The sequence below is a fragment of the Lissotriton helveticus genome, chromosome 2_1, assembly GCF_964261635.1.
Source record: "Lissotriton helveticus chromosome 2_1, aLisHel1.1, whole genome shotgun sequence".
Classification (NCBI taxonomy): Eukaryota; Metazoa; Chordata; class Amphibia; order Caudata; family Salamandridae; genus Lissotriton; species Lissotriton helveticus.
In genome coordinates this window covers 1,144,358,004-1,144,384,505 of record NC_136059.1, presented here as the reverse complement: position 1 = coordinate 1,144,384,505, position 26,502 = coordinate 1,144,358,004, and the positions used below count along the sequence as shown (strand labels likewise).

The following is a 26,502-nucleotide window of genomic DNA, read 5'->3' as shown; positions in this document are numbered from 1 at the left end:
TGAGCAGAACAGGCTCAAGGCCTGGCAGCAACCATTCCAGTAGGGGTTTCACCCAAGAAGAGTTAGAGGAGAATCAAAGAGTGAGAGAATATGACTTGGAAGTCATGAGGATGAAAATTAAGCAATTGGAAGTAGAGAGGGCAGCGGAGGGGAGCAAAAATGCCCGTGCCCTGGAGGAAAAGAAATTGCTTTTGGCTCATGAGTTGAGCATGAGAGAACTGGATCTTAAAGCCAAGGAAGTGGATTCCATTTCAAATGGTGGCAGTGCACAGCCAGTGCAGGGGGGTAAAGTATATATTCCCAAGGATCTGGTACATAATTACCATAGGAGTGAGGATATCTATGCCTGGTTTACTTCTTATGAGATTGCATTGAGAATGAATGGTGTGCCTGAGCAACATTGGGGGCGGGCCTGTGGAAACATTTTGAGGCTTCTGGGAGGAGTGCTCTAGAGCCATTAGAGTTGGCAGGTGCCATGATCTACCCCAATGTGAAGGAGGCCCTATGTCTCAGGTATGGACTTACTCCAGAGCAGTATAGACTGCAGTTTAGAAACTCCAAGAAGAGAGAGTCTGAGACTTGGATGGAATGTGTGAATTCGTACTCACGTGCACTGAAAGGTTGGATGAAAGGGCAATAAAGTAACTGATTTTGAGGGGTTATTGCATTTAATCAGTTGGGAGCACTTGAGTAGTCTTTGTGTTTCAGAGCTGCGCCAGCATGTTTTAGACAGCAAGCTGACAGACCCCAATGAACTTGCTAAGGAGACAGACCGCTGGACCAGTACCAGGGTCCACAGAGGAATTGTGGGTACCACAGCCAAAGGTGGGCAGGGTTCCCAGCAGAAGAGTGGGGGGACAAGGGTAACCAAAAGGAGTTCTCTCAAGGGCCCCAAAATAGTTCCCAGGGAAAGGAATCTCAACCCCCCAGACTTAGACAGCTATGGCCCCCTAGGGTCAGGCGGAACAATAGAGACAACAGGGACAACCGGGATACCCCGACCTGCTATCACTGCAATGAGGAGGGCCACCTTGCTCCTATATGTCCCAAGAAAAATCCAGCACCCACTGGTGCTTCAGCCCCGGGGTTAGCAAGTGTAGCTTTGGGCGGGGATTTGATTTCCTGTGGGGAGGAGGGACCAGCAGTTATGCCCCTTGTCTCTTTAGGAGACCAAGAGATGGTCCAGGAAACCTTACTGTCCCCTAACACTAAGAAATACGGGCAGAAGGTGACCATCAATGGGAGGGAGATAGAGGCTCTGAGAGGCACAGGAGCCAGCATGACATCCGTGAGGTGTCAGTGGGTGTCTGAAGAGCAGGTCATTCCCGATGTACTCCGCCCTGTAGTGGCAGCTGACAGCTCAGTGCGCCTCGGCAAGTTGGTGCGTGTTCCCTTTGAATGAGGAGGGGTCTCTGGTCTCTTGGAAGTTGTTGTCAGTGATGCCTTGCGTGTAGACTGTCTGCAAGGTAATGACCTGGAGAGTTCTCCAGGTCATTACCTAGTAATGTATTTACTCCCCTTAAGTCATTATGTTACATCGTCATGCCCTTCTTCGTTCAACCAGGTATATAAATGATCTATTAGACATTCAAATGCCTATTAGATGCCCCATTTGACTCATGTTTAGATTATTATTTTGGTATTGGTTATTATTCCTGCATATGATTATTTCACTTATTCCCCTTATATAACTGCGCTCCATCATATAGCCCACTCCTCGTTCACTTAGGATTTATAAATGAGCTGTTATGTGTGCACCATTTGATTCAATGCCTATTTTACTCCCCAAGTTAGACTCATGTTTTTGATTGTTACCTTTCCCTATATTTGTAAAGCGCTCTGATATCCTTCGGGATCAAGTTCGCGCTATATAAAACTTTATAAATAAAATTATAAATAAACTCATTTGGAGATGTTGGGTTTGCCTGCGTGGATCTGTGTGACCACACGTGCTATGGCAGCCAGTAGGGGTGATTCAGCAGAACTGGAGCCTGAAACAGTGGCCCAGAGACCTGCCAGGAGAGGAAAGGGCAGGGGACGCGGGAACCAGCACAAGCCGTTCCCACAGCCCAGGAAGAAGCAGAACCTGAGGGGATGCCCTGGAACCTACAGGGAACATGTGGCCGAACTGGGCGACCTGCCTGAGCGGACCCATTGGCAGCAAGAAGGTGGGCCCTCCAGGGAGGAATTCTGTAAGGAACAGAAAGAGTGCCCTTTTCTCATTGGTGTGCGGCAACAGGCTGCAGACCAGGCAGCAGGTGGCGCGTCCAGAGATCACTTCATCTACTGGGAAGATGACTTGTTATATAGTGAGCCTAAGTTTGCAGAGCCCGGTGCAGCCTGTGTGCTGGTGGTACCCGCGCGCTTCAGGAACTTCCTAATGGGTCTGGCTCATGACGTGCCTCTTGCAGGACATCTGGGGCAAGACAAGATCCACCACAGGCTTGTCACCCACTTCTACTGGCCCCAGATGAAGAGGCACGTTGGTGCCTTTTGTAGATCTTGCCAAACATGTCAGGCCAGTGGCAAGACTGGAGTGAAGTGCAAGGCACCCCTCCAACCCTTTCCTGTGATGCCCACCCTTTCGAAAGGGTGGGCATCGACATTGTGGGGCCCCTGGACCCCAAGACAGCCTTAGGCAACAGGTTCATCCTGGTCTTGGTGGACCATGCCACTCGGTACCCGGAAGCAGTCCCTTTCAGAACAATCACAGCACCTGTGGTGGGCTGTGCATTGATGGGGATCTTTTCCTGAGTGGGGTTCCCCAGAGTGGTGGTCTCCGACCGGGGTACCAACTTCATCTCTAGGTACATGACGTCTCTGTGGGAGGAGTGTGGGTTAACTTATAAGTTCACCACTTCTTACCGCCCTCAAGGAAATGGGTTGGTTGAAAGGTTCTACCGCACCCTGAAAGGTATGATTATGGGACTAACGGAGCCTATGAAACGGAAGTGGGACGTCTTTCTACCATGCCTGTTGTTTGCCTACAGGGAGGTGCCTCAGAAGTCCTTAGGGTTCAGTCACTTTGAAATCCTGTATGGCCATCCTGTTAGAGGACCTCTCACACTGGTGAAGGAGGGGTGGGATAAATCCTGTGGGAAAACCCCCCAGCATGTGTTCAGCTATGTGCTGGCCATCTGCAACCAGACACAACGCTTCAAGAAGCTCGCTCAGGAGAAGCTGGAAGCTAGCCAGGAAGAAATGAAAAGATGGTACGACCAAAATACCACTCTGGTCGAATTTCAACCTGGGCAGAAAGTGTGGGTGATGGCACAAGTGGAGCCTTGCGCACTCCAAGACAAGTGGACTGGGCCATATGAGGTGGTAGAGTGCAAGAGGGAAGTAACCTACCTGGTTAACTTGAAGACTCCCAGGCAGCCCCTGAGAGTCTTGCATGTGAACCGCCTCAAACCCCACTTTGAGAGGTCTGAAGTGACAATGCTCATGGCTACAGATGCTGGAGATGAAGAGGATAGTGATCCTCTCCCTGACCTCCTGGCAGCTAAGGAGCAAGACGGGTCAGTGGATGGTGTGGTCCTCTCGCCCACCCTGACCCCAGAGCAGCAGAGGGACTGTCGCCAGGTGTTGGGTCAGTTTTCCTCCCTGTTCTCCCTGACCCCAGGTGTCACCAATTGGTGCGTCCATGATGTGGACACTGGAGAAGTTCTGCCTGTGACACAGAAATTTTACAGGGTAGCTGACAAGGTCAGGGCCAGCATCAAGGAAGAGGTTTCCAAGATGTTGGTGCTAGGGGTAATTGAGCTTTCCAGCAGCCTCTGGGCTAGCCCAGTGGTCTTAGTCCCAAAAGCTGCTGCGCCCGGTGCAACTCCAGAACTCTGTGTAGTCTACCATGGGCTCAATGCGGTCACCAAGACTGACGCACACCCCATCCCCAGAGTTGATGAGCTCGTGGATCGGTTGGGAGCTGCCGGAACCTCAGTGCGTTTGATTTAACTTCTGGGTACTGGCAGATTGCCTTAACTGATGGGGCCAAGGAGAGGTGTGCATTCTCAACGCCTGAGGGGCACTTCCAGTTCGGAGTCATGCCCTTTGGGTTGAAGAATGCCCCTGCCACCTTCCAGAGACTGGTCAACCAGGTACTGACCGGGCTGGAGGAATTCAGCGCCGCATACCTGGATGACATTGCTGTGTTCAGCTCCACGTGGGAGTAACACTTGCAACACCTCTGTGAAGTGTTGAAGCATCTGCAAAGGGTAGGCCTCACTATCAAGGCCAGCAAGTGCCAGATAGGGCAGGGATCTGTGGTGTACTTGGGACACCAGGTAGGGAGCGGCCAGACTGATACCATTCTGGCTGAGGAGCCCCCAACCCAGTCAGAGGTGAGAGCCTTCTTAGGACTCACCGGGTATTACAGACCGTTTGTCAAGGGATATGGCACCATCGTTGCCCCCTTGACAGAGCTGACTTCCAGGAATCAGCCCAGAAAAGTGAATTTGACCGAAGCCTGCCAAACTGCTTTTGATGCCCTGAAGACTGCCATGTGCACAGCACCGGTGCTCAAGGCATCTGACTTCTCCAGTGAGTTCATAGTGCAGACAGACGCTTCAGAGCATGGTGTGGGAGCAGTACTCTCACAGATGACAGACGAGGGCTGGGACCAACCTGTAGCTTTCATTAGCCGGAGGCTACTCCCCAGGGAACAGAGGTGGAGTGCAATTGAAAGGGAAGCTTTTGCTGTGGTCTTGGCTCTGAAGAAGCTGAGGCCCTACCTGTTTGGGACTCACTTCCGTGTTCAGACTGACCACAGTCCTCTCAGATGGTTAATGCGGATGAAGGGTGAGAACCCAAAACTGTTGAGGTGGTCCATCTCCCTACAGGGAATGGACTTCACGGTGGAACACCGCCCTGGCACAGAACAGGTCAATGCTGATGATCTGTCCAGTTTTTTCCGCCTTAGTGAAGAGAACTTCCAAGAGGGTGGGTAGTTCTCCCCACTTTCAGCTGGAGGGGACATGTGTTAGACCTGGTATCTTTGGCATGGTTTCCCCCTATCTTTTTTTGCCTCTACCTCCTGTATTTTTGTTGCTGTGCTGGATTTCGGTTTTGCTGGTTTAGATGCTTTGGGCACTTTGCCACTGCTGTTCAGTGTCAAAGTGCAAGTGCTCCCTGTGTAAATTGTTATTATGATTGGTTATCCACGATTGGAAATTTGTGTCACCAAGAAGTCCCTAGTAAAGTGCATTGAGTGTGCCAGGGCTGATGATAACAAATGCTACTAGTGGTCCTGCAGCACTGATTGTGCCACCCACATGAGTAGCCCTAAAATGGTGTCTCAGGCCTGCCACCGCAGTGCCTGTGTGCAGTCTGTGAACTGCCATGTCCTCCTGGTCAGTGCCCCCGCTGGCCAGGCCTAACCCTTCCCTTTCTGTACACATTAGTCACACCTATGGAAGGCCCACGGTACCCCCTTGGGCAGGGTGCAGTGTATGTTAAAGGTAGAGCATGTACTTGTGCAGCTGACATGCTCTGGTAGTGAATTACAGCCATTTTCATTTTTCACTATTGTTAGGCTATCTTGCCCCATAGGCTATCATGGGGGATGCTGGCTACAGTGGCTACCAGCATATCTTCCCATTGGAGCAAAATAGGACATACAAGTCTGGTATCCCTGAACTCAGTATTTAATAACACATCTTTTAGGAAAGGTTGTTTTTAAATCCTGTGTTTGAGAACAGCACTTTTAGAAAGTTGCTGTTCTCTTGTCTGACCTTTCTGTGTGCCTTGGCCTGTTTGTGAACTGACTGTCTGGTTTGTGAGTGACAGGGTCGGGGTGGCTCCCAGAGTCTGAGTGGGCCATCCCTGGGCTGAATAGTTCCATCTGCTTCTAGAGTGGTGGGAGGGGATAGCACCTAGGGCTGTGCCTGCCTTCCACAATGCTGGCTCCACCTCCTGCTGGGCGGCTGACGACCCTGCCCCTCTCGCTGAAAGGAAAGGAGAGGCCAGGAAAACAAAGTGCCTAAATAACACCCAGAACTGGTTCAGACCGGGCTCAGACCCCTCCTGCACAAAGGGATCAAATGCTTTTAGGGGTATAAGTACAGAACCCCTGACTGCAGAAAATTAGATCATCCTGGAATCAAGAAGGAACCTCTGAACCTGAAGAAGGAAGACTATCCTGCTGTTGGTCTGCTGGACTGACCTGGTGTTGCTTTGCTGCCAAGGAGAGGGGAGGGACTTTGCTTTGTGCTGTGTCCCCTTGCTTGAAGGAATCTCCAAGGGCCTGAAAAGAGCTGGCTCCCTGTTTTTGAAGTCCCAGGAACAAAGGGACTCCACCCCCAGCTTCTCTGAACTCTGCTGAGAGAGTTCTGTCCTTCCTAGAGTGCTTGGGCCAGTTGTGGTGCCTCTGGAAGATGCACCTGTGTTGGGAAGCTGGAAACCAAGATTTGAGAGACTTTGCTACAGAAAAGTTATCGCATCGCTTACTTGCGGAGCGCATCCCCGACTGTGCGAGGAAATTCCTGCCGCTACGAAGGTCGAGATCGTCGCAGCGCCTGTTGCCGCTGACAGAGACGTCGCACCCTTCATTTGCGGAAAGATTACCATCGCTGCGAACATCATCGCAGAGCCTGTCTTCGCTGGGTGAGATCGCTGCACCGCTTGCTTGTGGACCGCATCACGTCGCTGCGAGAGTTGTCGCAGAGCCATCGCATCGAGGAGCTGCGAGTGGAAGATCACCGCTGGTCCGCGCATCGCCGCCCCAGAGATTGTCGCAGCACCTACAGATTATCACATCGTGCCTTTGTGGGAGAATATTTCCTACGGAACCTACGCACCGGAATCCATACAAGTCATCGCCTTCCTCCCCATACAGACCGGATTCTTCGCTACATGCCCGCTGCTGCAGTGGGGCTGTCGCCAACGCCTCCCCTTGGTCTCAGGAGCAACGCATCACTTGTTTTCCACTGCACCAGCTTCTGCTTTGGAACTTTGTCGCATTTAAAGGTACTGTTGGATAAACGTGACGCAACTGTGAACTTTTCACGCAACTGTCGGTTATTTTTATCGCCACCTTAAGAACTCTTTTTGCAACCATATTCTTGAACTGTGTTATTGTCGCTTTGGTCTTGTGTAGTTTAGATTAAATACCTTTATTTTTCTAAACTGTTGTGGAGTCAGTTTGTGGTGTTTTCACTGTGTTACTGTGAGTGTTGGTACAAATACTTTACACATTGCTTTTGGATAAGCCTGACTGCTTGTGCCAAGCTACCAAGGGGGTGAGCAGAGGTTATCTATAGAGTGTTTCCTCCTTACCCTGACAAGAAGCAAGGGTCCCTATTTGGACAGTGGTACCTACCCCTGCCAACTAGAGACCCCCAGTTCTAACAAACATGTTCCTGGAGGCATGGGTGTTACCCTGCACAGGGACCTTTATGCGACGACTGGTTACCCATTGACACCATCCCACCCCGGGAGACCCGGTAACCCTCCCCTTAGATCCTGGTGGTTCAGGCATTACAATCAAAGGTCAGATCGAGTGCAATCCCTGATACTTCATTGGGTAGGGAATCCAAGAGGCTGGACACCTTTGGGAAGAGCATATTCTCTTCCACCAGCCTTCCCTTGAGGTCAATGTACATTGCATGCCTCTTGAGCGAATATTTCCTATTCCCATGCATTGTGGAACTCGGTTACACCGCTGCTTCCATGCTGCCTGAGGAGGACCATACCATCCTCAACCAAGCTTTGGTGGATGGTAGGTATGTGGTGAAGCTCACCATCTGGTATGGACTGGATACCACAGTCTCCCAGTGTAGACAACTTTGAGTGTTTGCAATGCTAGCCATACCCAGTCCAGCTGCCTGCCCAGTCCTTTTGAGGAAGGAGCTGTGGAACCCACAAAGGACACGACAAACTCCACAAAACCTCAGCAGTCTTCTACACTTTTTAACATAATTTTGGGCCACCTCAGACTTGATAACAACGTCTCCACAATGAGCGCTACAATCACACCACCATCTAAAACGTTACCATATCATATCACACAATCTCTGCAAGACACCACACAATTACCACAAACACTGCAAGCTAAGCATAAGCTGTTTACACACAACCCAATTATACTCACTCCTTCACTGTTAACAGCTCGCTTTCGAACTACTGGAACATCAACGATTCTCCAAATCAAAACCTGGAAATTGGGGACTGAGGTTGGGTCTGAACTAATCTAAAGTACGAGTTTTCCAACCCCTCTACTTCAGGTACTAACCATCCTCAGTATGCTATCATGTGAGAACACTGTGGGCCATTTCTTTCAATTTAACTATGGCCAATAGGCCTTGATAGTAGTCTAAGAGGAAATGGGGTTGACAACAATGTATTTCTCCAAGTACAGTGTGATCATTAGGACCACACAATAAAAGTCTGTCAATACCTTGAAGTTAAAAATGTTTATTACGAACTCCAAGCCAGACTGATATATAACAATCTCAAGGACATGCTGCATAAGTACAAAATTCATCGAAGGAAGACTAAAGCTTCGTATGATATTGGTCATCATCAGCAAAGAACATATAAGGATTTCATTTGCAGCAATGCAATGAATAAGGAAAATACTTTGATGACTAATCTAATGGCTTCAATCCTTCTCCCATACATTGAGAGGATTCACAAATTCTACTAAACCCTACAATAAAGATAGGGGAAACCCTGTTGAATCTAGGAAACAACACTTCCTCAGGGGAAGTTTCAAATGTTCATGAAGAACAGGTAATGTCCAAGTGTTTGCTCCACAGGAACCTACAACACAATTAAAAACGTATTGGTACATGGTACCGGTATTTGCATTTTGTTTATACAGATATTTACATTAAGGCCATTTCCTAAGTAGGATTTGCACTCAGAATGAAAGCAAAAGTAGAAGAGGAAAAGAAAAAGCGTGAGCACATGTTCCTGTGGAGCAAACACTTGGACATTACCTGTTCTTCATGAACATTTGAAACTTCCCCTGAGGAAGGGTTCCATTGTTGAACCTGAAATGCATTGGGATTTGTATCTGAACAACTTGATACCTGTATGAATTTGTCATTGACATTTTATGTTATTGTATGACTTATGGAAGAGTCTTTCAATATGAAGACACAGTGAAATTTCAATATTTGTTTTGACAAACAATGATGTATTCATTTTCTTATGAAATGGTCACAAATATCACAAGAAAAAGGTGTGATTAAATGTATGTGCCTTTGAGCTTTTGAGTCAAGAATATTTATTTTAGGTGTAAACAATTGAGACGCTCAGTATCGTCTATTTATGCTGTGCTCCGTTTTCAGGTTGTGCTGACCCACAGCCCTCTTTACATATTCCCAGAGGTATGCCATAGTCAAATGATATTCCCAGAATCTTTAAAATACACTTCTGGGAATGTTTGTGAATCCCCCAAAAAACTGAAAGTACATCTAGGCAAGATCTAAATCCCTGCATTTAGTTCTATGTGAATAGTCCAAAGACTGGACTGCTTATGACTGTAATGAAGATTTCCTTTTATGAGAACTAAGATTACAAGTAGCTTTTACTTCATTTTCTATTGAGATTCATATAGATTATTTGGTATGGGTTGTCACTTTTTCCCTTTCCTTCACTTTTAAGTTGCGCATTGAAGAACTGGAAAAATCTTTGCAAACAGAAAGAGCAGAAGCAAAAAGTAAATTAGATAAACTCCGGAAAAAGTACAGAGATTTAGAAATGGCGTATAGAGAAGAAAGAGCCAATGCTGAGGAATGGGTTCAAAAGGCGCAGCAGTAAGTATTTGCCCTTTTTAAATGTAATTTAACGTATGCTATATCACTGCTTTTCTTTCTATCAGGATTTTGCCACAAAAAATTTTCAAATTACTGTTATTCTTAAATTTAAAAGTCTGTTGCCTCACCACTCGTATTTCTTTTTCAAGATGAAGATACAGGGAAGTCACCATGTTTCAATTTGCCAATAATTTTGGCCAACACTAGCAATTTATTATGTGTTTGGCAGCCGGTTTTCCAAAGGCATCTAAAGCTCATATTTTGAAGGGAACAGCTGAAGCCGATAAAATATTTCGTCTAACGATCACAATGAACTGTTGCACCGACTTAGATTTGCATTTTGTTCACCTGTCGCCCAAAACATTTGGGCTAATCATCTCGAAATGTGTCAGGCAAATTCGTCCTGAAGGCTTTTTGTCACATTTTCTACTTTGGTGAAAAGTAGTTGAGACGTTGTTTTTTTCCTTTCCAGGTCGAAACTTATTGTGGCGGTGGCCTCTTCTATTAGAAACGTTTAAAAGAAGAGGCTAATGACTATGAACCACCAGAAGACTACTTATAAACTTATAACAGTTAACATCATTCTTTATTTTTGTTTATGTTTTTTAAAACCTTTATTGTACAATTATGCAATGACACAGCATAAGGCCTACAACCCCAAGGGCCGGCCGCGTTACGCACAATTTCCTTTTGACCACTGTCTGAGTAACACAGCCCTTCAGTCAACATCCCTGGGGCCCGGCGGCGTGGTAAAGTAAGGTGTACACAGATCAGTCAGTTCGTGTTCCGGATAACTTATAGGTCTATGGTTTTTTTCTTTTAAACTTAAGAACAATTTTTATTATTTTTCTAAATAGCAAACATACACGGTGATCCCCTCCACTACAATCGCTTTAGTAAATTACACTTAGGCAGGCCTCCACACCCTACAGAGTTTGAAACGTTATCCTGTGCATTTGGTGCATTAGTCATGTTTCTCAAGTCGACCACTCCTTAATACTTGTCCTATTCCCCTCCCTCCTCCCCACCCTCTTCATCGGAGCTAGAGACATCGTCCTCCGGCAGTGGCTCACATATATTTCCCCTATATATAATCCAAGGAGTCCACACTTTATTCCATTTGCGCGGGCTGGCCCTGGTGACATATACTGCACGTTCCGTAATCATCAGCATGTCCATGTGTCTGGTCCACATCGTCAGAGTGGGCAGGTCTGAAGCGCCCCACCTCTGTGCTATATCTCTCTTAGCCACCATGATGCCTAATGTGCCCCACAGTTTACCATATCTGGATAAGTCATTTGGGTCCCATACGTTCAGAATGCATTTACGTGGCTCTGGTACTAGCGAGACTTCAAGCGTTTGTGAAATAGTATGCATCACCTGCCTCCAGTATTCAATTACCAGGGAGCACTCTCAGAGGGTATGCATTAGTGTCCCCTCCTCTCCGCAGCCACGAAGACAGTAGGGGTGTGGTGCTCTTCGTAGCTTGTGTAGCATAGTTCGAGTATAGTATATCCAATGTAGGATCTTGAGTTGAACTAGTCTGAACTTTGCCGAAATACCCACTTCTTTTGGGGACGCCAGCACCTCATTCCACTCGTTATCGTCCCTGTCGCCCACCTCCTCTATCCATTTCTCTCTTAATTTTAGTGTGGGGTTTGGTAGGTTATTAATTAATTTACGGTAGGTGAGGGAAGTCGCCCTATGCTGAATAAAGTCAGTAAGTAGTCTGTCTTCTAGTGGAGAGGACTCCGGGATGTCAGTGTCTGGCGGTATGGCCTGTAGCAATGCGTGTCTGATCTGCACATATCGGTAAGTTTCGTTCGGTCCTAAGGCATACTGTTGCTGGAGCAGGGAGAACGGGATCACACTCCTTCTGTCCCACAGATCCCCTTCCGTGGATATACCGATGCTGTCCCATTGTGCGAACCCCTTGCTTCGCCTCAATCATCCCAACGCCTTGGTATCCCAGAGTGGAGTAAGCTTAGTGATCGTGTCCTTCCAACCCAGGTTCGCCTGGGCGATATGCCATAGGGTGGCTGTGTGTTTCGTGGGTCCTGTCAATTTTGCCACCTTGCTTCTTTCATAGACGGCTGCGAGCATGCTATCTGTGCCTAATTGTGCCCTGTCAGCCCTGTAGGCTGGGTCGTCCTGGGGCGCGTGAAGCCACTGGTTAATAATTTTAAGATGCGCTGCCCAGTAATACATTTGCAGGTTGGGCAGTGCAATCCCACCCTCGTACCAGCTTTTGTTGAGCTTGATGTGCGTAATGCGTGCTAGGCGGTTGTCCCATAATAGGTTGGAGACTAACGCCGTTACTTGTTGAAAGTACCTTTGCGATACCGGGTAGGGAGTGTTTTCTAATGCGTATAAAAAGCGCGGAAGCGCCATCATTTTGTAGAGCGCTGCTCTTCCGAGGAGCGTTAGTGGCAGTGACGCCCAATGTTTCACGTCTCTGCGCAGACGCTCCAGGGACGGTTTCAGATTTTTGTTAAAAAATTCGCCTGATTGTCGGTGACATAAATTCCTAGGTATTTAAAAAAGCCCGAGGCACGCACTAGAGGGCAGTCTTCCGCGAGGGTGGGCTCTGGACCTTTCAGGGTGTAGAGCACTGATTTTGACCAGTTCAAAGTGTAGCCCGACGTTCTCCCGTGGGCATCACAGATCGCAAGGAGTGCCGGTATGCTCCTGTCCGGGTCCGTCAAGTATACCAACATGTCGTCGGCGTAGAGCGATATCCGGTCTTCCCATCCCTCTTTCCAACTAATGCCTTTCAGTCCTAATTAATGTCGCCAGCGGTTCCAGAACCAGAGCAAATAGCAGGGGTGACAAGGGACAGCCCCGACGGGTACCTCTCGCCAATTGGAATGTGTGCGATATGTGGCCGTTGGCCGTGACCTGTGCCACTGGTTTGGCGTATAGGAGGCGCACCCATGCAATGTACTTAGGGCCGAATCCCATATGGGACAGGACGGCAAAAAGGTGTCCCCACTCTACCATGTCGAACGCCATCTTAGCGTCGAGGGAAAGGATCACCGCCGGTTCCAATAGTAGTGGGGCCCGTGCCAGAATCCCGTTTACACGCCTGAGATTGAGGCCAGTGTTCCTATTGGGCATGAAGCCGGATTGGTCCGGGTGTATCAGCTGTGGAAGATGGGCTATCAATCTAGTGGCTAGTAATTTCGCGAGGATTTTCGCCTCTGCATTAAGAAAGGAGATCGGGCGGTATGATGAGCAATCTCCCAGCGGTTTACCGGGCTTAGGAATCGCGACTATAGTCGCGGTTCTTTGGTCCAGCAGTAGTATTGTACTCGATAGGCTTTCCGTGTACATTGCTAACAGCGGGGAGCTGAGCTTCTCAGACACGGTTTTAAACCATTCTATGGGGATGCCGTTCGGACCTAGGGCTTTCCCTGAAGGTATCACATGTATAGCTAGCTGTATTTCTTCCTTCGTGAGGTCGGAGTCCAGTTCATGAGCTGCGTCTGGTGTAAGTGTCCGGGTCACTATGTGGCTAAGTGCGTCCAGCGCTACACCTTCCATGACTTCTCTGTCAGGGGTGTAGACCTTTTCAAAGTGCTCCGCCAATGTGTGCACTATCTCCTTGGGGTGCGTCCGAAACGCTCCCTCCCTCGTGTGTATTCGTTGTATGCCCCTATTGTCACCCCCTCTCTTGTCCAGCCACGCCAGCATTTTCCCGGCCTTGTAGCCCACATCGTATATTTTATGCCCCGTGGTCGAGACACTGTCGATCACCTGCAATCTAAGATGATCCTTGTATTGCTGCTGGCGCAGTTGCAGTGTATGTGCCGTGTGCTCAGTGGGATCGGCCATATGATCCACGTTCGCTGAGTGCAAAGATAGTTCTAATTCAGCAAGTTGTTGCTGTCGTGACTTTTTATGGCCCGTAATGGATGCTATTGCTTGGCCCCGAAGGACCGTCTTATAGGCCTCCCAAAGAATTGAGGGCGAATCTACTGAATCCGCATTTTCCTCAAAGTAATATTTAGTCATTTTCTTGAGGTCTTTCTTAATTTGGGGGATCTGCAGGTAATTAGGGTAGATGGCTTTTACGCGTCTTTTCCCTGCTTCAGAGAGTCATTACTATCGGAGAATGGTCAGAGATTCCTCTGGGCAATATATCTATGGTGTCTACGGTGTGCGTACCCTCCCTGAGCAGCAGGAAATAGTCAATTTGTTGTCAACAGTCGAATGGTAGGTATATTGTTTCGCGGTGGGGTGTTTATCCCTCCATATATCCGCCAGACCCATCGCTTCCAGGAATCCCCTTAGACCGGAAGGACCGGTTGTGTGTGCTCGTATCGGGAATTTATCCAGTGTCGAGTCAACTACTGAATTAAAGTCACCTCCAATGATGGTATCCCCTGTAGGGAGATTCAAGAGGAATTCACCCAGCGCTGGCAGGGCCCCTCCATGGAGTGCTGGGGGTATGTAAACTGACACTATGTTGAGGGGCCTGCCCTCCCACTGTCCATGAACTGCTGCGAAGCGTCCTTGGTCATCCACCCTGGTATGTGAAAGAATGAATGGGGAGGACTTTTTCATCAGGATGCCCGTCCCCCTTGAACCTGAGGTGAATTCTGAGTGTGTTGCCATTCGGTAGCCCCTTCTATCTAGTGCTTGGTGTGGCCGTCCAGTGAGGTGCGTTTCCTGTACCAGGACCAGAGCTGGGTTCGGTCACTTGATCGCCCGCAGCACCAGCCCCCGTTTAATTTGGTCTCCCAGCCCCCTTACGTTCTAGGTTAGGAGTCGTAGAGGTTGAACTGTGGTCTGTAGTGTCGTACCGCTATGAGCGGTGGTTTGTAAGTGGTTTGTCATTGTGAGGTGTGTTGCAAGCGTCCTGCCTGTCTTCCCACGTCAGTGCAATGTATCCGCCGCTCTGTGGAGTAGTGTGCATGTATGCTTCATCATAACTTGTCATCACATGTGTAACTTGAACAAGAACAAAGAACTCCCCTCCCTTCCCATCCCCCCTCCCTGTCTCCCTGCTCCACGGACACAGAACCGCCCGCCTCCCCAACTTCGCAGAGTGCTTTTCCCTTTCCCAAACCATCTTACTTGCTTGGTGGGGTAGGATTCCCCACGAGGCGGCGGCCCCTCCTGTCCTCTGCGGGCATCCCCCGTCCAGAACACAAGGGCAACACGCCCGGCCTATTTACGATCCATTGTCATGAGCCTGTGCCGGTTCTTCAGGATGCTAGTCACTGATCCCCGTTTACTGATCCCGCTTCTGACGGGTGTCCTAAATGGTTTCGCTCCGATGTCTGTGCTCCCGCGATGTTCTCGCCCTGATGGTCTAGTTGAGTTCTGTTGGAACGGCGCGGAGCTCCCACCTGTCGCCAACCCTCCAGCCAATCCTGTGCAGCTTCAGGTGTGTCAAAAAAACAGGTCTTACGATCAGCTACCACTCGCAGTGATGCCGGGAAGAGCATCGAGTAAGGTAATTCTTTTGCTCTCAACGCCTTCTTCACTTCTACGAAAGTCTTCCGGTGGCGGGACACTTCAGCCGTGTAGTCTGGAAAGAAGGCTATCGTCGAATTCTGTATCTTTATGGGCGGTGAATTCCTGGCTGCTTGAAGTATCACATCCCTGTCTCTGTAATTAAACAGCCTGGCCAGTACTGGTCTCAGCGCCGCTCCCGGTTTTGGCGCTCCGCCTGGTACTCTGTGCGCTCTTTCCACCGAGAAGAAGTGCGGTAAACCTTTGGGTTGCAGTTTGGTTTTGATCATGTGTTCAATGTAGAGGTCCATCGCTCGTTTGCCTTCTGTCTCCGGCACCCCAATAATTCGAACGTTGTTGCGTCTTGAGCGCCCTTCCTGATCGTCCAATCTCTTTCTGAGATGTTTATTCGCGGCTTCCATGCGTTCCATCGCTAGCTGCAGCTCCGAGGTATCCTCCACTAGGGACTTCGTGACCACCTCGACCTGTTTCACACGCTCCGTCATTTTGTAAAAGTCTGTACGCAGGAGGTTAACATCTGTGGAGATTGATCCCACTGTTGACTGTACATTAGTTAAGGCTTGCATTATGTCTTCCAGTGTTACTTTTTTGCCCCCATCTCCTTCTGTGTTCTTGCCTGTGGATGTGCGACCCCCACCGGTGTCGGAGTGTGTTTATCATAGGCGTATTTGTCCAGTCCCGCCTGCGTCGAGGTATTTTTCGGCCCTCTACCTGCCATGGCGTTCGTGCTCCGGGTTCTCAGGAGTCCGACAATTCTGCACCGGCCCAGGCCCTGCTCTCAGTGTGTGGGTGTGGCGCTGCAGGTGACCCACTGGTAGGGCTCTCCCTTGGTAGGTGCTGCCGAGGTCCTCTATCGCGTATCGCTCCTGCAATCAGCCCCCAGGGTGGCTTTGATTTTGACGCCGTCAGGGGCGGCCGCTACTGGGCTGCCGCAGGGAAGCACTGCCCCACCGACCTTCCCTCCTCTAATGGCACTGGCAGATTCACTGTCATTTGTATATACAGGCCGAGGTGCCTGTGGGGCCCTCGCCCTCGTGCCGCGTGTAATTCCCCTGTGCGCCCAGATCGTGACCGGAAGCCACTAGCCCCCTGTGCGCTCTTTGTGGGTCTGTGGCTCAAGTTGCCTCCTTACCGGGTGTCCTGGCGTGTTTCGGCCGCTATTGTGTGGGGCTCGTGCTTGTTCCTGCTGGCGCTGCCAATCGAGCGCGTTCGCCACTGTGCTCTGCACCCTTCGATGCCCTACTGCTCCGCCCGGCAAGGGAGGCACGTTGTCTGCGGGCCGGTGGCGGTCGAGGGAGGAGGGGAGGTGTGCGAGTGATGAAAGAGACCCTGAAGGGGGCTCACTGTCCTTCAGTGCCTCGCCGCCCGCTCCGTGCGTCCAGGCTTCACCAGTGGTGCACGATTGACGTTGTCTCTCTCTCGCAGATCACAGTGGTACATAAGAGTCCTGGCCGTTCTTCACTGGGTCTGTGCCGGTACAAGGATTTAGAGTCCATAACTGACCGGACCAGGTCTCATCAAGAGTGCTCCTCGTCGCATACAGTCGGGTCCGCTTCCGGTGAACTCTCCGTAGAGCCCTCACTTCCGGTCGGGCAGACGGGCACTGTAGTGTGGTGCTTTAGATCTGTGGGCAGGCCGTGGCTGGAGAGGTCACGTTTCTCCCGGTTCCCGGCATCGGATTTTGACCGGAGTTTCACCGGACGGTGCCACTCAAACCCCGACTGTGGGATATGCCCCCAGAGGAAAAAATAGGTCGGATGCTTAATCGGATTTACGTGGTGGGCCACCTGCCTCACGGAGCTCCTCTGCTACACCGCCGCCATGGATGGCTGCTAGCCAACATCATTCTTTTTAAGTCTCAGCCTGTGATGGCTGTGCTTGGGCAGTCTCGTTGGCGAGACTTAATGAGATAGAGAGTACATCACTAGCGAGGTTAAGCCCCGCCCCTCTTCTCCATTGGCTAGCCTCCTAAACGGTGGCCAGCCACTGGAGAAGAGGTCCTAGTGACGTTCTTCTTTCTGTTTAAGCCCCATCCTTTTCAGATTGACTTACCCGACTTACTGCTGGCGTAAAAGGTTTCTTATCTTCTTTATGGGCCCAGATGGCCCCATAAAGAAGATAAGGAACCTTTTACCCCAGCAGGATGTCCGGGCGCCCAGTCTGAAAAGGACGATGCTTAGAGACAAATGGCGAGCGCTTGTGTTAATTTGATTTCATGGCCGCCAATGCTTGTTAGTGATCCGACCCCCAATACCTAGGTTTTGTCAGCCTCCACTGTAGCCTCCTCCCAAGAAAACTCCTGTGGGTTAAATTCGTGAGGCTTAGGAGGGCCAAAGTCCTTGCCTTTGTATGTGTTCACGGTTGCACAAGTAACATGTTATCACAAGTCAACTGCACCAGATCAGACCAAACTGGACTGAAGCAGCAAATTTTCCTGGGCTTGTCTAGGCTCTCCCTCCCCAACCCATACTGCAGCGACTCCCTCCCCTTTCTTTCCAAATGAACCATCCCCTTGTGGCCAATTGGGGCTTGACAGCTCACGCAAACCTTTTTCCCAATCCTAGACAAACATTTCCCCCACCCCTCTTTCACACACCGCTTCTTTCACCTCCCTGCCAGCGCCGGTCTCACCAAGGCTAGATATGATCTCTGAAGCCCCTCCCCGTCCCACCGTGACCCCGCCTCCCCTTGAGAAGGTCGTTCTCTCAAACGCTTTCTCCTCAGCTTCAGTGCCATCAACTGCTACAGCGGTCATTCCAAGAATCTTTTTAGCTTAAAAAAGCAGGCGCGAGTCTGCAGAGAACATTCACAGAAACACTAACAGTCACAGTCACATCCTCACTCACCCTCACACCCTCACCCTCACACACCCTCACCCTCACATACCCTCACCCACCCTCACACCCTCACAAACCCTCTCCCCCTCACACACCCTCACCCTCAAACCCCCTCACCCTCTCACCCTCACACTATCACCCTCACACACCCTCTTACCCACACCCCTCACCCTTACACCCCCTCACCCTCACACCCCCTCCCCATAACACCCTCACACCCTCACCCTCACACCCTCACCCTCACACCCCTCACCCTCACTAACCCCCTCACCATCACACCCCTCACACCCCGTCACCCTCACACCCCCTCACCCTCACACCCCCTCAACCCCTCACCCTCACCCTCATACCCCCTCACCCTCACACCCCTCACCCCTCTCACCCCCCTCACCCTCACACACCCCTTCACACCACCTCACCCTCACACCCCCTCACCCTCAGCCCACTCACCCTCACAACCCCTCACCCTCACACCCTCACATACCCTCACCCTCATACCCCCTCACCCTCACCCCCTCACCCTCACCCCCTCACACCCCCTCACCCTCACACCCCCTCACCCTCACACCCCCTCACCCTGACACCCCCTCACCCTCACACCCCCTCACCCTCACAATCACCCTCACACCCCTCACTCTCAAACCCCCTCACCCTCACACCACCTCACCCTCACACCCCCCACCCTCACACCCTCACCCCCCCTCACCCTCACACCCCCTCACACCCTTACCCTCACACCCCCTCACCCTCAAATCCCCTCACCCCATAACCCTCACACACCCTCACCCTAACACACCCTCACCTTCATACCCTCACACCCCCTCACAACCCCTTACCATCACACCCCCTCACCCTCACACCCCCTCACCCTCACACACACTCACCCTCACCCCCTCTCACCCTCACACACCCTCTCACACCCTCACCCTCAGACCCACTCACCCTCACACCCTCGCACCCCCTCACCCTCACCCACCCTCACCCACTCTCTCACCCCCTCACCCTCACACACCCTCACCTTCACACCCTCACACACCCTCTCACCCTCTCACCCTCACACCCTGACTCACCCTCGCACACCCTCTCACCATCACACACCCTCATTCCCCCTCTCACACCCTCTCACATACTCACTCACCCTCTCACCCACCCTCATACACCCTCTTACTCTCACACACCCTCACTCACTCTCACACCAGCCCCCTCACCCTCTCACACCCTCACCCTCCCTCACCCTCACTGTCATGAATTGAGCGCCAGTAGCGCTGGCTGCGAGAACATTGCTTTAAAAAGTGACATAAACTACGGCTACCAGAAGGCTTAAAATGGTAGGAAGCGTCATCATCTATTTAGGACACCACCAGAGGGGGCGCTGTGTACGTGATTTTGGTTCCTTGGAGTTGGTGGTTTGAACCTGTGTTTTCCCGCGTTTGGTTGTGCTGCCAAGCGGAGTTCCCTTACGAGGAAGAGCGGCGTGAGGCTTCCGCCGTGTGTTTGTCTGGTCTTTCTTGATCCCCCTTCGCTCTCCGTCTCGGCCGGGGCTGGAGTCAGCGTTTCTGAAGATCATCGTATTTGGAGCGGGGGACGCGGCTGTGTTCCAGGCGGCTGCCTGGAAAGACTCCTATTCTCTCGGCTGAGGGGATACATCAGCAGGGAGCGAAGGCTTCCTGGTTTGTCGTGCAGCAGCTGTTGCACACGGTTCATTCACCGGCTGGTGTGTGCACATTGTGGATCCGTGTGAGTAAAAGCGTCTGCTGTGAGGCGCTTCCAAGTACATTAGTTGCTGGATTTTGGTTTTCGGAGAACATTGTTTGTTTTGGCTTCATTCTTGGAATCCGGATTTTTGTGAAGCCCTGCAAGACTGTTCTTAATATCGTTTACCTTGTTTGATACTTTCTGGATATAATCCTCTGCTGATTAAGAGGACAATCTCTAAGGATATTTAGTTTATAGTTGATCCCAGGAAGGCTGGAAGGTACGCATGGAGGGTGAATAATTGGAGGAGTGCAAGAGGGGTGTGGAGCCGCCTTCTGGATTATTGATTTGTTGTTTTCTGTGTTACAGATTTGATTTTGTAGGAGGAAGTGATTCCGTTCGCTACCTACCAAGAGGGAGAAGAAGTTTTACAGTTAGCAAGAGTGGTAGGTGGTGTTTTAGTGAGAATTACCGAGAGTAGTCAGCATTGTGTGCATATTAACATATGTGTGTTCTGTTGTTTTCTCTCGTTTCAGCCTCCCTTCCCGTTCCAGTCCCTTCCTGACCTTCTCCCTCGCCTGATTTCCTTTAAGCTCTGTGGTTTTATATTCAGAGCTTAGCGCAGTCTGGAGGTGGACCCCTTACAGCATCACCCTGACCCCGAGGATACGAGGTCGTGACAGAATCACGTACCCAAGTATTGTTATTCTCCTGGTCAGGGGGTGCTGTGGGGATGGCTACTCTGGATGATGTATTGCGTGCGCTCAGTTTGGTTCAAAGCGAACTAGAGGCTTCTAGAGCCGAAACAGCAGCTCTGAAAGAACGGTTTGAGAGGCAGGCACGTAACCCCTTTGATGCCACTACTGGTGGTTCGCCTATACAGGTTAATGTGTCTCCCCCTATTCCGTTGGCCAGTCCTGAGAGGTATTCTGGGGATCCGGCTAAAATCCAAACTTTCCTGACTCAGGTTACCCTGCACTTCTCGTGTAGACCCGCTTCATTCCCTTCACATCTATCACGGGTGGCGTTTGCTATATCTTATTTAACGGGGGATGCGGCCAATTGGGCTGTGCCTTTAGTGCGAACGGATGACGCTTTATTGTCTGACTGGGATGAGTTCCGTACGGAGTTCGAAAGAGTCTTTGACAGACGTGCTACCACGTTGAGTGCAGATAGGGAGTTGCTGGGGTTGCGTCAAGGGAAGTCAGAACTTGTAACCTATATGACTGCTTTTAACAGGTTGGTGGTGGAAACGTCCTGGCCCGAGGAGAAACGGATGGCACTGTATTATCAGGGTTTGAATGAGGAACTCAAAGACGTGCTGGCGCAGATTGATCCCCAGCCTAAAACCTGTATTGGCTTGATAAACCTCACTCTAAGGTTAGATCACCGTATGACTGATAGGGGTGGAGAACGTAAGAGGGGTGAGAGGCCTGTGGGAGGATTGCTTGTGGGGGGACGGTCTAGTGTGAAAGAGTCGGGACCAGAACCCATGGAGATAGGGGCGATACGACCTCCCTTAACTAAGGCAGAGAGGGAGAGCAGAAGAACCTTGGGACTCTGCATGTATTGCGGAAAAAAGGGGCATTTTGTCAGGGAATGTTCCATGAGGCCAAAGAAGTCGAATTTCTATTCTCCAGCCAAACAGCTAGCAGTTACTAAGACAGGGGCTAGTCGGGTTGGTCTTCCTAGTGCAGAGGGTGTAATAGCGGAGCATAAGTCATCCCCTGAGTGGAAAATTCCGTCTTTAGAGATATCCACGTGTAAGCAGTCCGAGAATCATATCGTGTTGTCCATGCTTTTGAACACAGACCATGAAAGCCATCCGGTTGTATCCATGATTGATTCAGGAGCAACAGGCAATTTTATTGATCAAGGTCTGGTCGATAGATTGGGGTTGGTGAAGGTCCCTTTGGGTATCCCAGAATTAGTGTTGGCGGTGGATGGCAAGCAGTTGAAGTCTGGACCTGTCACAGCACGCACCGAGGATGTGGAATTGGTCATGTCCGGGGAGATAAGTAGTCATAGAGAATGTATTGTGTTGAATATAATTGAGGCTCCTCAATATGAGGTAATTCTTGGGATGCCCTGGTTGTGGCAACACAATCCCACTATTGATTGGAGAGCAAGATCGGTTACCTTCGAGTCGGAGGAGTGTCTACGTTGTTGTTTAGCATCTTCGGTGTCCCATGCGACCTCTTTGGCTCGGGGGTTTGCTATTGCCACAGTAGCGGAAAAGGAGGTAGAGTTGCCTTCAGATTATGCTTGTTTTCAGGATGTGTTTAGCGAGGCGAAAGCGGAGGCGCTGCCCCCGCATAGGGATTATGATTGCCAAATAGATTTGATAGAGGGGGCAGTGGTTCCCTCTTGTAGGGTATATGCCCTTTCAGTCTCAGAAACAGAGCACCTGAGAAAATATCTAGAACATTTCTGTTCTCTAGGCTTTATCCGCCCCTCACGCTCCCCTGCTGCCTCGCCACTTTTTTTCATTTCAAAGGCGAATAAGGAATTGAGAGCATGTATAGATTACAGACAGTTGAATAAGGTGACGGTGCGCAACAGGTATCCGCTTCCACTCATCACTGTCCTTTTGGATCAAGTCCGGGAGGCCAGTATCTATACGCGCCTGGACTTGAGAGGGGCGTATCATCTGGTTAGGATCAGGGCTGGTGATGAGTGGAAGACGGCCTTTAAGACCTGTTTCGGTCTTTATGAATACCTGGTAATGCCGTTCGGGCTTTGTAATGCCCCGGCGGCATTCCAGTTCTTCATAAATGACATCATGAAAGAATACTTGGACCGGTTTGTGATCATCTATATTGATGACTTGCTGATCTATTCAGTGTCATCAGCTCAACATGTGAGCCATGTTCTACTGATTTTACAAAAACTGCAGGAACATCACTTGTTTTGTAAACTGAGTAAGTGTGAGTTCGGAGTGGATGAGGTGGAATTTCTGGGGGTTATCCTTAGCCCTCGAGGGTTCAGAATGGCTGACAGGAAGGTGAAGGCGGTTCTGGAGTGGCCGGTTCCTTTGAATGTGCGAGACATCCAGTGCTTCCTGGGGTTTTCAAATTACTATAGGAGGTTCATTTCCCATTTCTCCCAGCTGGTCTCTCCTATAACCCGTTTATTGCAAAAGGGAGTACCTTTTATGTGGACACAGGAGGCTACAGAGGCATTCGACCTATTGAAATCAGCGTTCAGTACGGCTCCTGTTCTGATGCATCCACAGATGGATCTTCCGTTTGTGGTTGAAGCGGATGCCTCTGAGGTAGCGATTGGGGCAGTTCTATCACAGCGAGATCCAGTAACAATTCAGCTGCATCCTGTAGCCTTTCTTTCGAAGAAACTTAATCCGGCGGAGGCGAATTATACCATAGCCGAAAAAGAACTGCTGGCAGTAAAGAAGGCGTTTGAGGAGTGGAGGCACTACCTGTGGGGGGGTCGACATCCGGTGACTGTGTACTCTGATCACCGCAATCTGGTGTACTTGAAGACGGCACGACATCTGTCTCAGCGCCAGATGCGCTGGATGTTATTCTTTGCGGAATATGACTTCACCATTACGTTCCGACCTGGAGTTGAGAATAGAAAAGCTGACTCTCTGTCTAGGTGTTTGAGTACGGACTGTGCTGAGAGAATGGCTCCTAAATCTATACTCTCCGCTGAGGTGGTGGTGTGTTCAGTCCGAGTGGAACAGTTCTTGGAGGAAGTGGCTAAGCAGCGTTCGCCTCAGCAATGGAAAGAGTGGGCAGACGTGGTCGCTCATCGGTCACTGAAACATGGCTTACCAATGGTGCAGAACAGGTTGTTTCTTCCGACCCATGCCCTTCGTTTAATGGCTTTCAATTGGTGTCACAATGCTCTAATGGCCGGACATCAGGGCCACCAAAAAACTGTGCATGAAGTGCGACGTCATTTCTGGTGGGAGGGACTGGCAAAGGACATTCGGCTGTGGGTGACTCAGTGTGAGACCTGTGCGAGAGCCAAGAATACACATGCCAAGCCAGCAGGGTTGCTCATGCCGTTGCCCACCCCTTCGCGGCCTTGGCAGGTGATCAGTTTGGACTTTGTGTTGGGTTTACCGCTGGATAAGGGGAATGATGCCATCTTGGTCGTGGTGGATAGTTTCACCAAGATGGGCCATTTTATCCCCTGTAGAAACCTTCCCTCAGCTTCCCAAACAGCCCAGTTGTTATTGTCTCAAGTGGTGCGGCTTCATGGGGTTCCGCAAGTCATCATTTCGGACAAGGGGCCACAGTTCGTAGCCAGGTTCTGGCGTACCTGGTGTAAAGCATTGCATATTTCTGCGGCCTTGTCGACAAGTTTTCATCCGCAGTCAGACGGTCAAACTGAGACTAAATCAGACTTTGAAAAAATATCTTCGCTGTTATGCGGATGAGGCGGCAGAATCTTGGGTTTCTTTGTTATGGCTTGCGGAACTGTCGTATAACAATGCGTGGCACTGTTCCACCGGGGAGTCACCTTTCCGAGCAAATTCTGGGTTTCATGCAAATATCCTGCCTGTGTCAGTTCCCAGTGATGTGGTTAATCATCCGACAGTGGCCGGCCAAGTGAAGGCGCTGTTGAAAATCCATAGGAAGGTGCAGGCTTTTCTGGATAAGGCGAAGGTGTCTTACAAGAAATGGGAAGACAAACACCGGAGGGTAGGGCCCGAATATAAGGTGGGGGACAGAGTGTGGCTTTCCACAAAAAACATCCGTTTTCGCTTCCGGAGTGTTTTTCATCCCCGGTACATCGGGCCTTATGCGGTGGTGAGACGGGTGAATCCTGTGGCATACAAGCTTAAGCTTCCGGCTTCCTTGCGGATTCATCCGGTTTTTCACTGCAGTTTATTGAAGCCTGCCTTTGCGGCTCACAGAAGGGTTGTCCCTCCGGTTGTGCGAGATGGGAACCTGGAATACGAGGTGCGCAGGATTGTGGATTCTCGATTCCGGCAGAGGAAACTGTGGTTTCTAGTGTCCTGGAAAGGGTATACTGCCGAGGACGATTCATGGGAGCCGAGTTCTGGTGTCCATGCTCCCGCTGCTGTTCGCCGCTTTTTTGCCAGTCATCCGGGTAAGCCAGGGGCAAACAGGCGCTGCTCAGGAGGGATATACTGTCATGAATTGAGCGCCAGTAGCGCTGGCTGCGAGAACATTGCTTTAAAAAGTGACATAAACTACAGCTACCAGAAGGCTTAAAATGGTAGGAAGCGTCATCATCTATTTAGGACACCACCAGAGGGGGCGCTGTGTACGTGATTTTGGTTCCTTGGAGTTGGTGGTTTGAACCTGTGTTTTCCCGCGTTTGGTTGTGCTGCCAAGCGGAGTTCCCTTACGAGGAAGAGCGGCGTGAGGCTTCCGCCGTGTGTTTGTCTGGTCTTTCTTGATCCCCCTTCGCTCTCCGTCCCGGCCGGGGCTGGAGTCAGCGTTTCTGAAGATCATCGTATTTGGAGCGGGGGACGCGGCTGTGTTCCAGGCGGCTGCCTGGAAAGACTCCTATTCTCTCGGCTGAGGGGATACATCAGCAGGGAGCGAAGGCTTCCTGGTTTGTCGTGCAGCAGCTGTTGCACGCGGTTCATTCACCGGCTGGTGTGTGCACATTGTGGATCCGTGTGAGTAAAAGCGTCTGCTGTGAGGCGCTTCCAAGTACATTAGTTGCTGGATTTTGGTTTTCGGAGAACATTGTTTGTTTTGGCTTCATTCTTGGAATCCGGATTTTTGTGAAGCCCTGCAAGACTGTTCTTAATATCGTTTACCTTGTTTGATACTTTCTGGATATAATCCTCTGCTGATTAAGAGGACAATCTCTAAGGATATTTAGTTTATAGTTGATCCCAGGAAGGCTGGAAGGTACGCATGGAGGGTGAATAATTGGAGGAGTGCAAGAGGGGTGTGGAGCCGCCTTCTGGATTATTGATTTGTTGTTTTCTGTGTTACAGATTTGATTTTGTAGGAGGTAGTGATTCCGTTCGCTACCTACCAAGAGGGAGAAGAAGTTTTACAGTTAGCAAGAGTGGTAGGTGGTGTTTTAGTGAGAATTACCGAGAGTAGTCAGCATTGTGTGCATATTAACATATGTGTGTTCTGTTGTTTTCTCTCGTTTCAGCCTCCCTTCCCGTTCCAGTCCCTTCCTGACCTTTTCCCTCGCCTGATTTCCTTTAAGCTCTGTGGTTTTATATTTAGAGCTTAGGGCAGTCTGGAGGTGGACCCCTTACAGCATCACCCTGACCCCGAGGATACGAGGTCGTGACACTCACACCCTCTCACCCCCACCCTCACACCCCTCACCCACACCCTCACACCACTCACCCTCACACCCTCACACCCCTCACCCTCACACCCCTAACCCTCACACCACCTTACACACCCTCACCCTCACACCCTCTCACCCCCTCACCCTCACACCCGCTCACCATCACAACCCCTCACCATCTCACCCTCACACTATCACCCTCACACACCCTCTTACCCACACCCCTCACCCTCAAACCCAATCACACCCCCTCCCCATCACACCCTCACCCTCACATCCTCACCCTCACACCCCTCACCCTCACACACACCCTCACCATCACACCCCTCACACCCCCTCACCCTCACACCCTCACACCCCCTCACCCTCACACACCCTCAACCCCTCACCCCCTCACCCTTACACCCCCTCACCCCTCTCACCACTTACCCTCACACACCCCCTCACCCTCACACCACCTCACCCTCAGC

General features: G+C 50.5%; 1 protein-coding gene across 2 annotated transcripts in view; it reads left to right on the top strand.

Moving 5' to 3' along the window:
• Positions 1-26,502, top strand: part of CCDC171 (coiled-coil domain containing 171) — a 2,807,212-nt gene that overhangs the window by 687,887 nt on the left and 2,092,823 nt on the right. For both annotated transcript variants that reach the window (XM_078675985.1, XM_078675986.1), the window contains one exon: positions 9,607-9,758. In XM_078675985.1, the coding sequence (XP_078532111.1) occupies positions 9,607-9,758 (152 nt within the window). The remainder of the gene's footprint in view (positions 1-9,606; positions 9,759-26,502) is intronic.